The sequence below is a fragment of the Eretmochelys imbricata genome, chromosome 4 (genome assembly GCF_965152235.1).
Source record: "Eretmochelys imbricata isolate rEreImb1 chromosome 4, rEreImb1.hap1, whole genome shotgun sequence".
Lineage (NCBI taxonomy): Eukaryota > Metazoa > Chordata > Testudines > Cheloniidae > Eretmochelys > Eretmochelys imbricata.
This window is the reverse complement of record NC_135575.1, coordinates 141,470,380-141,483,998: the sequence shown is the minus strand read 5'-3', so window position 1 is coordinate 141,483,998 and position 13,619 is coordinate 141,470,380. Positions and strand designations below refer to the sequence as shown.

The 13,619-nt window shown below is 41.3% G+C and overlaps 1 protein-coding gene across 4 annotated transcripts in view; it reads right to left on the bottom strand.

Annotated features, from left to right (window-relative positions):
• EXOC6B (exocyst complex component 6B) overlaps positions 1-13,619 on the bottom strand; it is a 449,711-nt gene that overhangs the window by 113,667 nt on the left and 322,425 nt on the right. For all 4 annotated transcript variants that reach the window (XM_077816057.1, XM_077816058.1, XM_077816060.1 and 1 more), the window contains one exon: positions 5,548-5,689. In XM_077816057.1, coding sequence (XP_077672183.1) covers positions 5,548-5,689 — 142 coding nt within the window. The remainder of the gene's footprint in view (positions 1-5,547; positions 5,690-13,619) is intronic.

The following is a 13,619-nucleotide window of genomic DNA, read 5'->3' as shown; positions in this document are numbered from 1 at the left end:
CCATCACTGCCCATCCTGGCTAATAGCCATTGATGGACCTATCCTCCATGAATTTATCTCGTTCTTTTTTGAACCCTGTTATGATCTTGGCCTTTGCAACATCTTCTGGCAAGGAGTTCCACAAGTTGACTGTGCATTGTGTGAAGAAATACTTCCTTTTGTTTGTTTCAAATCTGCTGCCTATTAACTTCACTTGGTGACCCCTAGTTCTTGTGTTCTGAGGAGGAGCAAATAACACTTCCTCGTACCATTTATAAAAGTCTTTTATATCTTCATATAGAAGGTGCTATAAATGCCACATAGTAGTAGTATCATTACTAGTAAAAATAGGAAAACATTTCCAAGTGACTGGTGACCTCCTGCAAACTGCAGACATGGCACTGGTAAAGCTGAACAAAACTTCAAACTCTTCAGCAATTAATACATCTTGGGAAACAGCTTTGCAACTGGAAAAAAAAATCAATGTACCTTTATGGGTAGGTCTGGTTCCTTATAACATTTTCTTCAGTGCTTTGTCCAACTTAATTTTAGACGTCTGAAGCAATGTGGTTTCCATCACTTCCTTTGAGGGACAATTCACAGGATGACAGATCTCATGATTCACAGGTTTCTCTCCAATCACTAGCCTAACATGTTCGTTAGAACCTTGCGGCTCAGTGCCTGCTTACCTTGCTCACACCAGAAATCCTGCTGACATATATGGGACTACTCGTATGAGTAAGGTGGCAGGATTTGGCCTTTTATGTTTACTTAAATTTATTTAAAGCCCTCAGAATGCTTTCTCTGCCAAGGTTTTTAAATAAATAAAAGGTATATTCAGTGCTTTGAACACTCAAAGCACTATCCAAAAATGCTAAGTACATTGCTTCTCAGGAAGAATTAGTAGTACAGACTGGGAATTCCACGATGACCATGTCTGGGTTTGGTGGTGCAGTGCTTGGCCCTAGACATCTGACTGATTATTGGTTCAGGGTAGGTGAGGTGATATCTTTTACTGGACTAACTTCTGTTGGAGGAAGGGTCCAGTTTTTGAACTGCACAGAGCTCTTCTCCAGGTCCGGGGAAAGACCTGAAGAACTCCTTCTCTTCTTCTTCCTTCTCCAGACCCGAAGATTTTTTTCAGCCTAGTACCTAATCATTATGCAAAGACACACACACTAGGCATTTTTAAAAAAACGTGATCAAGGGCAAAAACTCGAACGGCTCAAGATCCCATACCACTGAAGCCAAAGGGAGCGATGCGTGCTTTGCATATCTGTAAAAACAGCCTTTAATTAAATACCGAGGGTAATTAAAACGTCAGGTGTAGAGGGCAGGAACAAGGCAAACTGCATCACTATTCGCAAAAAGAAAAGGAGTACTTGTGGCACCTTAGAGACTAACAAATTTGGCTGCTCCTCTGAAACCTGCATCACTACCGGAGACGATAAAACTGAGCTTTGCTCCTAACCTGACAAGTAGACAGAATTCTCACAAACAAATTTATTTTCTTAGTACTTTGGCTATCCAGTGATTGATTTTTGTTTGTTTTTTAGCGTTGCATTAAAATCATGACAAGCTGCTCCTCAGAGGAGGATTCAAATTATTCACGCTGTCAGCAAAAGCACCAGACAAACAAATAGGAGCGAGGGCTTTCGGTCTTCGAAAAGGAAGAATGACCTACGTCTGCGTTTACCATTCTCAGTGGCAAACAGCAGGGTTGACAGTGATGAATAGGAAGGTCAGGGAAACAGCATCTGTCTCAATTTTCCTGACTGAGATGGCATCTCAGGCCTTGGTTGGGCGGAGCAGGTCGCCTGCCCCTGCTGCTCAGGTTGGCGGCACCTGCTATGGAATGTCTGAGTGCTCCTGATTTTGTCTCGCAGAACAATTGCCTCCAAATCTCATGGAATTTAAGGAATCGTGCTTTTAAAACCTATATTAAATGTCATCCATTTCCCTGAGTGTTTGGGGGTTTTAAGAAGGGGAAAAAGCTGCCGCTTAGTGACCCATGTTAACAAATGGGAAGAAAATTCGACAGGGTTACGAAGTCCATTTTCAGCCAAGCAAAAGAAAGCGAAACTATTATTAATGACGAACGCTTCCCATTATTTTCAGCAGTGCAGACTGGCCCTCCATGAACCCAGATATTGACAATTCGGGATTGAAAACAACTTTTTCAGGGCCATAACTGTTACTAGACTTCTACACGTGGAACTGTGGCAAAATTCAGATACCGTTCACACTGCTTGGGGACAGATCCTTCCTCAAGGAGGATTCAAATAAGAATGTCGAGAATTAGGAAAAGGTTAAGGATCAGGCCCTCAGACAGAAGAAACTTAACTGGGTAACCTGCCAGGGAACCTATTTAATCTTGATAGTGAATGTCAATGGTTGCTGATAAATTGAAACAGTCTTAGCAGCATTTGTGTTTAACGGGGACATTTGGACAGTATCAAATAGTACTCACCTGGTCTTAAAGAGAAGTGACATTTCAAGTTCTGATTTCTTTATATGAAGGTGTTACCAAATAAAGATTACAATAAACCAGCATGAAATGCGATCAGTATTTTCTCAGGGCCCAGTACTGCTCGCACTGAAGTCAATGGCAGTTTTGCCACTGAGTTTAATGGGAGCAACATTGGACTGACAGAATGTCTCAATTCAGAGGGCTCTGCTGTAATGAGATTGTGCCACAGACCTTTGCCAAGACATGTTCCCAATCCGAACATCAACCTTCTGGCTTTCAGGGTCCCAGGAGAGCCACAGTGGTGGGTATTTTGAAAATGCCACAAGTGAAAATTCTAACCCAAGTTGTGCTTTTTGTTTCTGAATTTAAAAAAAACAAACAAACCAAACTTTATCAGCCTATGCAGAGGAAATTTGCATCAAGCAGTGTATCTACTGCAGAAGTGGATCATTTGATATTTTCACAAAAGCCCAGGGATGTAACGACAGACATTACATGGTATGGAGCTGAAAGCTGGCATATAAACGGTGAACTTTGAGGCAGTAATTTTCTCCTAAAAACCATAGTGGCTTTGTTAAAACATCTTTCCACTGCAGTTGCAGAAGATTTGGGATGAGGTTTCTGGTCTTGTGTTTGGATACTCTGATGGAACAACTGCTTGATTTAAGAATACGAAATGTCACAGAAAATTTAGTCCGTACTATGGAATGGTGACTTTTTGTATATTCGCAAATGATTTGAAAATATCCTTATCTTTTAACTTGGAAAAAATGTCTACTGAGCATGTGCACAGTATTTTACCTCTGCTATGACGGAAACAAAACGGTTCTATGGGTTCTGCACTGCACTACATTTTACTAACCCCTGCGTACCACAGAATCATACGTACACCAAAATAATGAGTTACTTGGGTAAGGGTTTGGGCCTAATGCAAGGTTTACCCAGTTTTTAGCCAGGCAAACTAAAATGGTCTTTACAGGAAGCTTTCCTGAGTAAGAGTTCAGTAAGGACATCAGGATTCCATCAATGGTATGTATAGATTCACACACATTCACGTGACACCTGGACATTCACATTGTGCCTGTTTCACTGACACTGCGCTGCATCCCAAGAAACCCTAAGCTTGATATAGGGGCAAATTCTACTCTCAGTGTAAATCCTTAACCTTAACTTAATCTGCACAGGTGTCACTGAAGTCAATTGGGTTGCACAGGGCATAATCTGGTCTGGAAAAAGCCCATTACTGTAGGGATGAATCATGAGAAGGAAAGACCAGAGATGGAGCATCACAGCCCACGCTGAATTTGGGGGGGCTGGCAGAGAAACCTTAACTTGCTAACTGAACAAACTATACATTGAAATCAGTGGGATACAGCAAAAGATCTAAGGCTTTTTATAGGATGTGTGCATAATTATGCTGTACACCATCAATATTGCCTAGGTCTAATCCTACCTATTATCCTCACTGCGAAATCAAATCATTGCAGAGAATAATCAGGCAAAGCATCATAATCGCTTAATGAGGAGAATGATTAAACTAATATCCATGCCTGCAAATCCTTGCTGTGTGCTTTATATCACCTACTGCTATATCTCCCAGTACATTTTCTTAAATGTACACAACTTATTCTGAATGCAAATGTCATGGATTTAAACAGGCTAGAAATAAGAAAGACCTATCAGATGGCTAGTCCATCTCCATGCCAGTGCAGGACAAGTCCCTACAGCATATATTCTACTGTTTTGCCTAGTCTTGTTTTAAATACTCCAAGCAATTGGGCTTCCACAGCTTGTCCTTTAGAGAATTTTTTTACCCTGCCAGGTGGATGCCATTGAACAACAGTGAGATACTGTTATTCAAAGGACAGAATAGGAAAGTAAATGCAAATTGTTAGCCAAATGTATACATATTAGGCATAGCACACACCACATTATTATTGTAGTATATACAGCACGCGGGCAGTTATGTTCACAAATTATATTATGCCTTTCCCACAATGTTGTTCACTTCCATTTATGCGAAAAGCAATACCCATAACCCTTTGCACAGCTGAAGTCAGCAGTGGCACAGGCAGATACAAAACCCTGTGAAATGCAAGATGCCTGAATGGATGTACCTCTATGACCTAACTGGTAGTTGGAATGCAGTATTTCAAACAGAGATAAGGAAGAAACTGGCTGGTGGTTTCAGTCTTGGGTGACGTGCAGAGTGCTATCTAAACTTGCAAACAACCCTACTATAGATATAGCAAGTTTAAAGGCATATTGTTTGAAGCACACTTTCTGTTTCAGGCGAACTGAACACAGAGGTTTCAGAGTAGCAGCCATGTTAGTCTGTATTCGCAAAAAGAACAGGAGTACTTGTGGCACCTTAGAGACTAAAAAATGTATTTGAGCATAAGCTTTCGTGAGCTACAGCTCATTTCATTGGATACATTCGATGAAGTGAGCTGTAGCTCACGAAAGCTTATGCTCAAATAAATTTATTAGTCTCTAAGGTGCCACAAGTACTCCTGTTCTTTTTGTGAACACTGAGAGTGAGACTCACTTCCCAGAAGGAACGATAAAGTATGAACTCTCTCCGTTCTGTACTGTACTGCTTTGTCTTTGATAATAACATTTGGCATTTTAGTTATTTGTTCTTATACATTCTTAACAACAAACCACAAGTGTAGTCAAACAACTGGATATACTTTAGACAATAAAATAGAAAGGGATGCTGCGGAAAATGAAGACTGTAAAGGTCAGGCCAAGAAGCGTGTTTGTAATGTGGGGAACCCCAGTACGGAAGTTGCCTCAGTAATATATTTTCAATATATCATCACCCTGATCACATGTTACATCCACTCTCCTCTCCATTTGCTCATCTTTTTTAAATATATGCTCCTAAGAGGTAGGGACTGTGTCTTCCTCTGGGGCTGGAAAGTGCTACCGCAAAACAAACAAACAGAATAAAACTCTGAGCTAGAATTAGCTTTGCTTCCTTTCAGTAGATCTTCAAGATGAACCCAAGAACCACCACTGTCCTAGCAGAAAGACCCAGTGCACAATGGCTAAACAAGGTACAACAGGATAAATGGAATGATTTTGTGCCTTACGTTCACACTCCTCTACATCCAGGTTGAACTGCTGTAAGGCCCCCAATGTAAGCTGCCTCACTTCAGCTTCTAGCAGCAGCTGCATCAGTGAAGTGGATAAGTGTTTGCATGCAGACATACATGCAGTCTGAGCCACCTTACCCTGGAAAATAAAAGGGAAATCATTAAGGAAATGATGCATAGGATCCAAATGGGACCAACCCGTCCACTTGTTAAAACAAAAAGTACTGAACATTCCACCCTCCTTAAAGAGTCTCCTCTGGCACTAGGCATTTGTATGGTTCCCAGACATATGAAACCTTATTGTAATGATCCTCATTAAAAGGATTCCTTTTTAATAACTTTAAAGAAGCTACAGCAGGGCTAGATCCTGCATGATAGGAAAGGCCGTCTAAGTGCAGCTCAGAGCCCTCAATGCTGAAGACCATTGTGGTTATTGCATTCAGCGCCTCTCTGTATCAGTCATGGATCAGCACTCACATCGCACTCCCCATATGTACCCAGCCCGGGCCCAGGCAGCTAATAATCGAACCAGTGGACCAAATTCGATGATGAATCCTAGTCATGTGTCATCTAAGGCACATTGCGCATCCGCTAAGAAGAATACCTAAGCAATGCCCAACAGCTAATGGGTACAAGTTACAGCATAAGCTTATTTTGCACATCATCTTTCATGAAAACTGCACGCTTTAGAGAATTTACTTAGTTCCTAGACCAAAAACAATAGCATTAATTGTATTCATAAGTCCTGCAAACTCAAATCAACAAATGAACCAGTATCTGAAGATATGCAGAGTGGGATTTTCAAAACTGTTTAGTAATGGCCTAACTCCGTTTGTATTAAAATCAATGGGCGTTTTATCATTGACTTCAGTGGGAGCGGAGCTAGGCCTAGTGCTGAATTTCTCCCCAGATAACACATGGAATCTATATTATGGTGTGGTTGTAGCACTGTTCTCAGGCACTGGTTTGGATGAGAAGCAGAGTGGAGGTAAGCCCATGGCCCACTGCAGGGCACACACAGGCCTCCTGTATATAGCTGTAAATATAAAGTCCATTATAAAGACTGGCTCTAGCAAGCTTAGTGCTCTTCAACCTTCTTCTGATGCTATCTAGGCTCCTTGCAGACACAAGCAAGGAGCGAGCTGAAAGAAATGTCATCGAAGGAACAAGGTAATTGAAATAGCTGTGGTTATCCTGATAGAATCACTCCCCGGGGGAATCCGAGGCAGTTGGCTGCACCTCCTGTCTTGTCCCACCCTAGGGAATGTGATTATCAACATTCTGCTCTCCTTAAACCATACCTAATTCACCAGTGATTAATTAACTGGTGGTGCCTACAGGCAGGAAAAGTAACTCAGCCATTATTACGTGAGGGCAGCAGTGACTGCTGCTGTGCACTAAAGCAAAGCCAAGTGCTCTGTGCAGACATTTTAAAACCTGTGCGGATAGTAACTTCTTTAGCTCCAGCATGAGAAACATAAATGACAGCAAGTACAAGTGGCCATGACCACTCCGATAAAGGTGATATCCTGTCTATACTTATAGGCATCAGGATTTTCTCACAGTACTTAGGAATTATTCCTCTTGTACATATACACAATTTAAACTCAAAAACATAAAACGTGACCCATTTCCTGGGTTTTCAGTTTAGCCACAGCCACAAACCCTGCCCCCTCCCCTCCCCCCAGTTTCAGGGCTATCTGCATGGGGAAATTAGCTGGGCCAGCGTAAGTCCCCACGTGGATGCTCTCTTTCGGGATTCAGGATGCCTTTTTTGGTTCCACTTAAACAATTTCCAGAGACACAAACTAAACTGAAAAGTATCAGAGTAGCAGCCGTGTTAGTCTGTATTTGCAAAAGAAAAGGAGTACTTGTGGCACCTTAGAGACTAAAATTTGAGCATAAGCTTTCGTGAGCTACAGCTCGCTTCATCGGATGCATTCAGTGAGTGATCACTCTCGTTACAGTGTGTATGTTAACACCCATTGTTTCATGTTCTCTATGTATATAAATCTCCCCACTGTATTTTCCACTGAATGCATCCGATGAAGTGAGCTGTAGCTCACGAAAGCTTATGCTCAAATAAATTTGTTAGTCTCCAAGGTGCCACAAGTACTCCTTTTCTTTAAACTGAAAAGGGAACTCTAGATCCTGAAAAAGAGATGTCCACATGGGGAGATATACGGCCACAGCTACCTTTCTGGTATCGTTGCTTAAAGCACAGTATAATTATATTTCAGGGTAACAGCCGTGTTAGTCTGTATTCGCAAAAAGAAAAGGAGTACTTGTGGCACCTTAGAGACTAACCAATTTATTTGAGCATAAGCTTTCGTGAGCGTGAGCTGTAGCTCACAAAAGCTTATGCTCAAATAAATTGGTTAGTCCCTAAGGTGCCACAAGTACTCCTTTTCTTTTTATAATTATATTGGTATAGCTATACCAGTAAACTTGCGTAGAAAAGCCCTAAATCTCTAGTCCTGTTTCTTGGTGGAATGAAGGAGGATTCAATAAGAAACAGGATCAGAGTTTTAGGGCTTTTATACACATGGAAATTTACCAGTAAAATGGCTTATAGCATAGTATAAATATACTGGTACCGTGACATATATAAACTTCCTCACGTAGAAAAGCCCAAAAACTCTGATCTGGTTTCTTATTGAATCCTCTTTCATGCCACTAGCTACACCACATATACTGTCCCCCACATAACCTTCAGTTCCCGTGCCTGTTCCAACACTTGTAAAATAGGAATGACGCTTATCTTTTGTAGTAAGGCAATCTGAAAATTATGGATGAAAAGCCCCATATAAAAGCTAAGTACAATTATTTGTGCAACAGGATTTAGGGACAATCACACTGAGTGTTTTGTTGCACTTTTTACCACCAGTTTAATAGTTTGTGAAAGTTGTAAGGTAATCTTTTTTTACCAACTACTTAAACCTCTTTAAGTTTTTAACAATATGCTAACAAATCTCAATTGCTATTAGCTTCAGCTGCTACAGGAACTAAAGAGAAAATTCTTATTAAATCTTTAAGTATTATTTCTAACACGCACTTTCTTTCGGCCTTGCCAATTAAATTTCATGTTTGAAGAACAGCTGAGATCTCAACACAGGGAAGATCGTGCCAGGTACAACTGCCCGGAAAGGTCAGACAGGCGATACTGGCAGTAAAAGGACTGGAGTTAATCATATACAGTAGTGGGGTAGCAGTGCTGCTCCCAGGATTTGAGAGAGACCAGGTAGGTGAGGGAATATCTTTTATTGGACCAACTGCTGCTGGTGAGAGATATAAGCTTTCAACCGCTTCTTCAGGTCTGCAAAATGTACTCAGAGGGTCACAGCTAAATACAAGCTGGAACAGATTGCTTAGCATAAGTGAGCTGTAGCTCACGAAAGCTTATGCTCAAATAAATTGTTAGTCTCTAAGGTGCCACAAGTCCTCCTTTTCTTAGCATAAGTAGTTAGCACCTGTTTTAAGGGACCATTCAAGGTGAAGGGGCCGGTTAACACCCCCCTGCAGTGCGAAATATGGGCAAAGCCAAGCACGAACAATTAAGGATGTAAGGAGCCAGGGATACAAAAGGGAGGAATCAGAACAACTGGTGGTGCAGGAAGTAAACCAGATATTATGGGGATAAGAAAAACATGGTGGGATAGTTGTCATGACTAGAATACAGGCACTGAAGGATGTGTGTTCAGGAAAGATAGAAATAAACAAAAAGAAAAGGAGTACTTGTGGCACCTTAGAGACTAACCAATTTATTTGAGCATGAGCTTTCGTGAGCTACAGCTCACTTCATCGGATGCATACCGTGGAAACTGCAGCAGATATTATATACACACAGAGATCATGAAACAATACCTCCTCCCACCCCACTGTCCTGCTGGTAATAGCTTATCTAAAGTGATCATCAAGTTGGGCCATTTCCAGCACAAACAAATCCAGGTTTTCTCACCCTCCACCCCCCTACACACAAACTCACTCTCCTGCTGGTAATAGCCCATCCAAAGTGACAACTCTCTTCACAATGTGCATGATAATCAAGGTGGGCCATTTCCTGCACAAATCCAGGTTCTCTCACCCCCTCACCCCCCTCCAAAAACCACACACACAAACTCAAGAGACTTACTCTGAAACCTGTCAATAGAAATAAACGTAAACGTCGTGGAGCAGCACTATATATTAATGACGAGGTAGACTGTAAAGAAATTCAGAGTAGCAACCGTGTTAGTCTGTATTCGCAAAAAGAAAAGGAGGACTTGTGGCACCTTAGAGACTAACCAATTTATTTGAGCATAAGCTTTCGTGAGCTACAGCTCACTTCATCGGATGCATAAAGAAATCTGTTGGCATAAAGTGGAAAATGCAGTGAGGAGAGAGGTGTGGGGGGAGAGAAAACCTTTTGAAGTGATAAACACCCATTTTTTCCATGGTCTGTGTGTATAAAACATCCTCACTGCATTTTCCACTTTATGCACCCGATGAAGTGAGCTGTAGCTCATGAAAGCTTATGCTCAAATGAATTGGTTAGTCTCTAAGGTGCCACAAGTCCTCCTCTTCTTTTTGTAAAGAAATTAGAAGTGATGAAGTGGATCAAATGGAATCTATGGTCAAAATCACTGAGGAAAAAAAGGTAACAGAGGCTGCACTGAGATAGTGCTTGGGGTGTCCTACAGACCCCCAAGATTCAATTTCAATATGCACAGAGAAACCTCTTAAATATTTTTTAATGAAATAAATGCTACTGGGAATTGTGTGATTATGGGAGACTTTAATTTCCTAGATATAGATTGGAGGACAAGTCCTACTAATAATAGTAGGGCCCAGATATTCCCGGATGTGAGAGCCAACAGATTTCTTCACTAAATAGCCACCAGATCAATGGCAGGATTTTTAATGAATCTATAAACTCAGGGGTTGTACCCTGTGACTGGAGAATTGAAAATATAGTACCTATATTTAAGAAAAAAAGTGATCCAGGAAACTACAGGACTGTAAATTTTACCTCAATTGTATGCAAAGTCTGAGAACAAGTTTTGAAATGGAGCGTAATTAAAGGCATAGAGGTATCTAATATGGTGTTACAAAAGGTAGATCATGCCAGAACAACCTGATTTCTTACTTTGAAAAGATTTCTAATTTTCTAGACAAAGGAAATGCAGTAGATCTAATCTACCTGGATTTCAGTAAAGCATCTGATATAGTTCCACATGGGAAATGAGTTAAATTGGAGAAGATGGGATCGATATGAGAATTGAAAAGGGGAAAAGGAACTGGGTAAAGCAGAGACTACAATGGGTCATGCTGAAAGGTGAACTGTCAGACTGGAGGGAGGTGGACCAGAAGAATAGCCACACTAGGTCAAGACCCATGGTCCATCTAACCCAGTATCCGGTTTTCAGGCAGTGGCCAATGCCAGGTGCTTCAGAGGAAATGAACAAAACAGGGAAATATTGAGTGACCCATCCCCGGCTGTCCACTCCTAGCTGTTGATAGTTAGAGGATAGGGACACCAAGCACATGAGGTTGTATCCCTGACCATCTTGCATTGATGGGCCTATTCTCCATGAAAGTTCCTCAAAGGTCAGTCTTGGGACCAATCTTATTTAACATTTTCATTAAATGACTGTGGCACAAAAAATGGGAATGTGCTAATAAAATCTGACAACGACACAAAGTTGGGGGTATTTCCAATAGAGAGGAGGACTGGAATATACAATACCTGGATGACCATGAAAACTGGAGAAATAGAAATGGGATGAAATTTAATAGTGCAAAGGACAAGGTCATGGCACTTAGGGGCTACGAACAAGAATTTTTGCTCTAAGCTGGGGACTCATCAAGTGGAAGTGACAGATGAGGAGAAAGATCTGGGGTGTACTGGTTAATCACAGGATGACTATGAGCCATCAATGTGACGCAGCCACAAAAAAGGCCAATGCAATCCTAGTGAGCATCAAGCGAGAGATTACCAGGAGAGATTGGGAAGTATTAGTGCCATCATACAAGGCACCGGTGAGACCTCATCTGGAATACTGTGTGCAATTCTGGTCTCCCAGAAAGATGAATCCAAACTGGAACAGGTGCAGAGAAGGGCTAGTAGGATGATCAGGAACGGAGAACCTACCTCATGAAAGGAGACTTAGGAGCTCAGCTTATTTAGCCTAACAAAACAAAGTCTGAGGGGAGATACGACTGCCCTCTACAAATACACAAGAGGGATAAACACCAGGAAGAGGAAGTAGTAATTTAAGTTAATGGCCAATGCTGACACTAGAACAAATGGACTTAAACTGTCAATAAGTTTAGGCTTGAAATTAGATGACGGTTTCTAGACATCAGAGGCATTCCAGAATAGCCTTCCAAGGGGATGAGTAGGGGGCAAAACACCTAATTCGTTTCATGACTGAGTGATACATTTATGGAGGGGATGGTACGAGGAGGTTGCCTGCAATGGCATATGCCCCATCCACAACTGCTATTAGCAAATATCTCCAACGGTCTGAGATGGGATGCTGGAGGCAGAGAATTATTTCCCAGGTGTCTGGCTGGTGGGTCTCATCCACACATTCAGGATCTAACTAATTGCTATATTTGGGGTTGGAAGTAATTTTCTCCTAGGTCAGATAGGCAGAGGCCCTGGGGTTTTTTCATCTTTCTCTGCAGGGCAGAACATGTGTCACTTGCTGGTTTGAACTAGAGTAAATAGAGGATTCTCTGTAACTTGAAGTCTTTAAATCAAGATTTGAGGACTTCAGTAACTCAGTCAGAGCTATAAGTCTGGTTTTCTAAACCTTTTATCATTTTTGTTGCTCTCCTCTGAACTCTCCAATTTGTCCACAACTTTCTTGACGTGTGGCACTCAGAACTGGACACAGTACTCCAATTGAAGTCTCACCAGTGCTGAGCAGAGCAGGACAATTACCTCCCATGTTACTATACCCTAAATATTAGCCTTTTTTGTAACTGTATCACATTGTTGATTCATTAAATTTGCAACCCCTCCCAGCTTTGTGGTGTCCACAAATGTTATTTGCATACACTCCACTCCTTTATCGAAGTCATCAATGAAAATATCACATAGTTTTGGACGCAGGACAGACCCGCAGAACCCCACTAGATATATCCCCCCTTCCCCAGGTTTGACAGCAAAGCACTGATAACTACACTTTGAGTATGGTCTTTCAATCAGTTTTGCACCTATTTGATAGTATTTTCATCTAGACTACCATTTCCTAGTTTGCTTATGAGAATGTCATGTGGGACTGTATCAAAAACCTTACTAAAATCAAGACATACCACAACTATCCAACTACAGCTTTCCCTCTTATCCATCAGGCCAGTAACACTGTCAAAGAAGGAAACTAGAATGGTTTAGCTAGAAATGTCCTTGACAAATCTATGTTGGCTGTTACTTATCACTCATCTTCTAGGTGCTTACAAACTGATGGTTTAATAATTTGTTCAACTAATTGTTTAATAATTTGACAAGATGTGAATAAGCCATCTTGTTCAGAGTGGCAGGCACTATTTTCAACTTTTTTTCAATATAATCAGAGCTAAAACATTAAAATATTGAACACTAGAATTTACAATGCTGTTCTCCTTTTGAAAAGTGGCTATCGTGTATGTAAAACTGGCAACTTCTTCAACCAACAGATATGTTCTTCATGGGCATTTTCATGCATAGCTGCTTACATTTTCCTTAACAAAAAAACCCAAACACAAAATTCTTCCAGTCAACACGGCTATGAGAGCGAGCTTGACTCTTCTCTGTCAAATGCATTAGCCAAATCATGACCGGGGCACACCTCTACAACCCCTGATGTCAATGGAGCTGCAATGGTGTAACTGACAATATAATTTAGCTTGCAGAATCCCAAAAGATGAAAACAGCCATGATGTGGGAGCAAGATAGAATCACAGAATCATAGAACCATAGGGTTAAAAGGGACCACAAGGGGTCATCTAGTCTAACCCCCTGCCAGGATACAGGATTTGTTGTGTCTAAAGACACAACAAGACAGATGGCTATCCAGCCTCCTTTTGAAAACCTCCAATGAAGG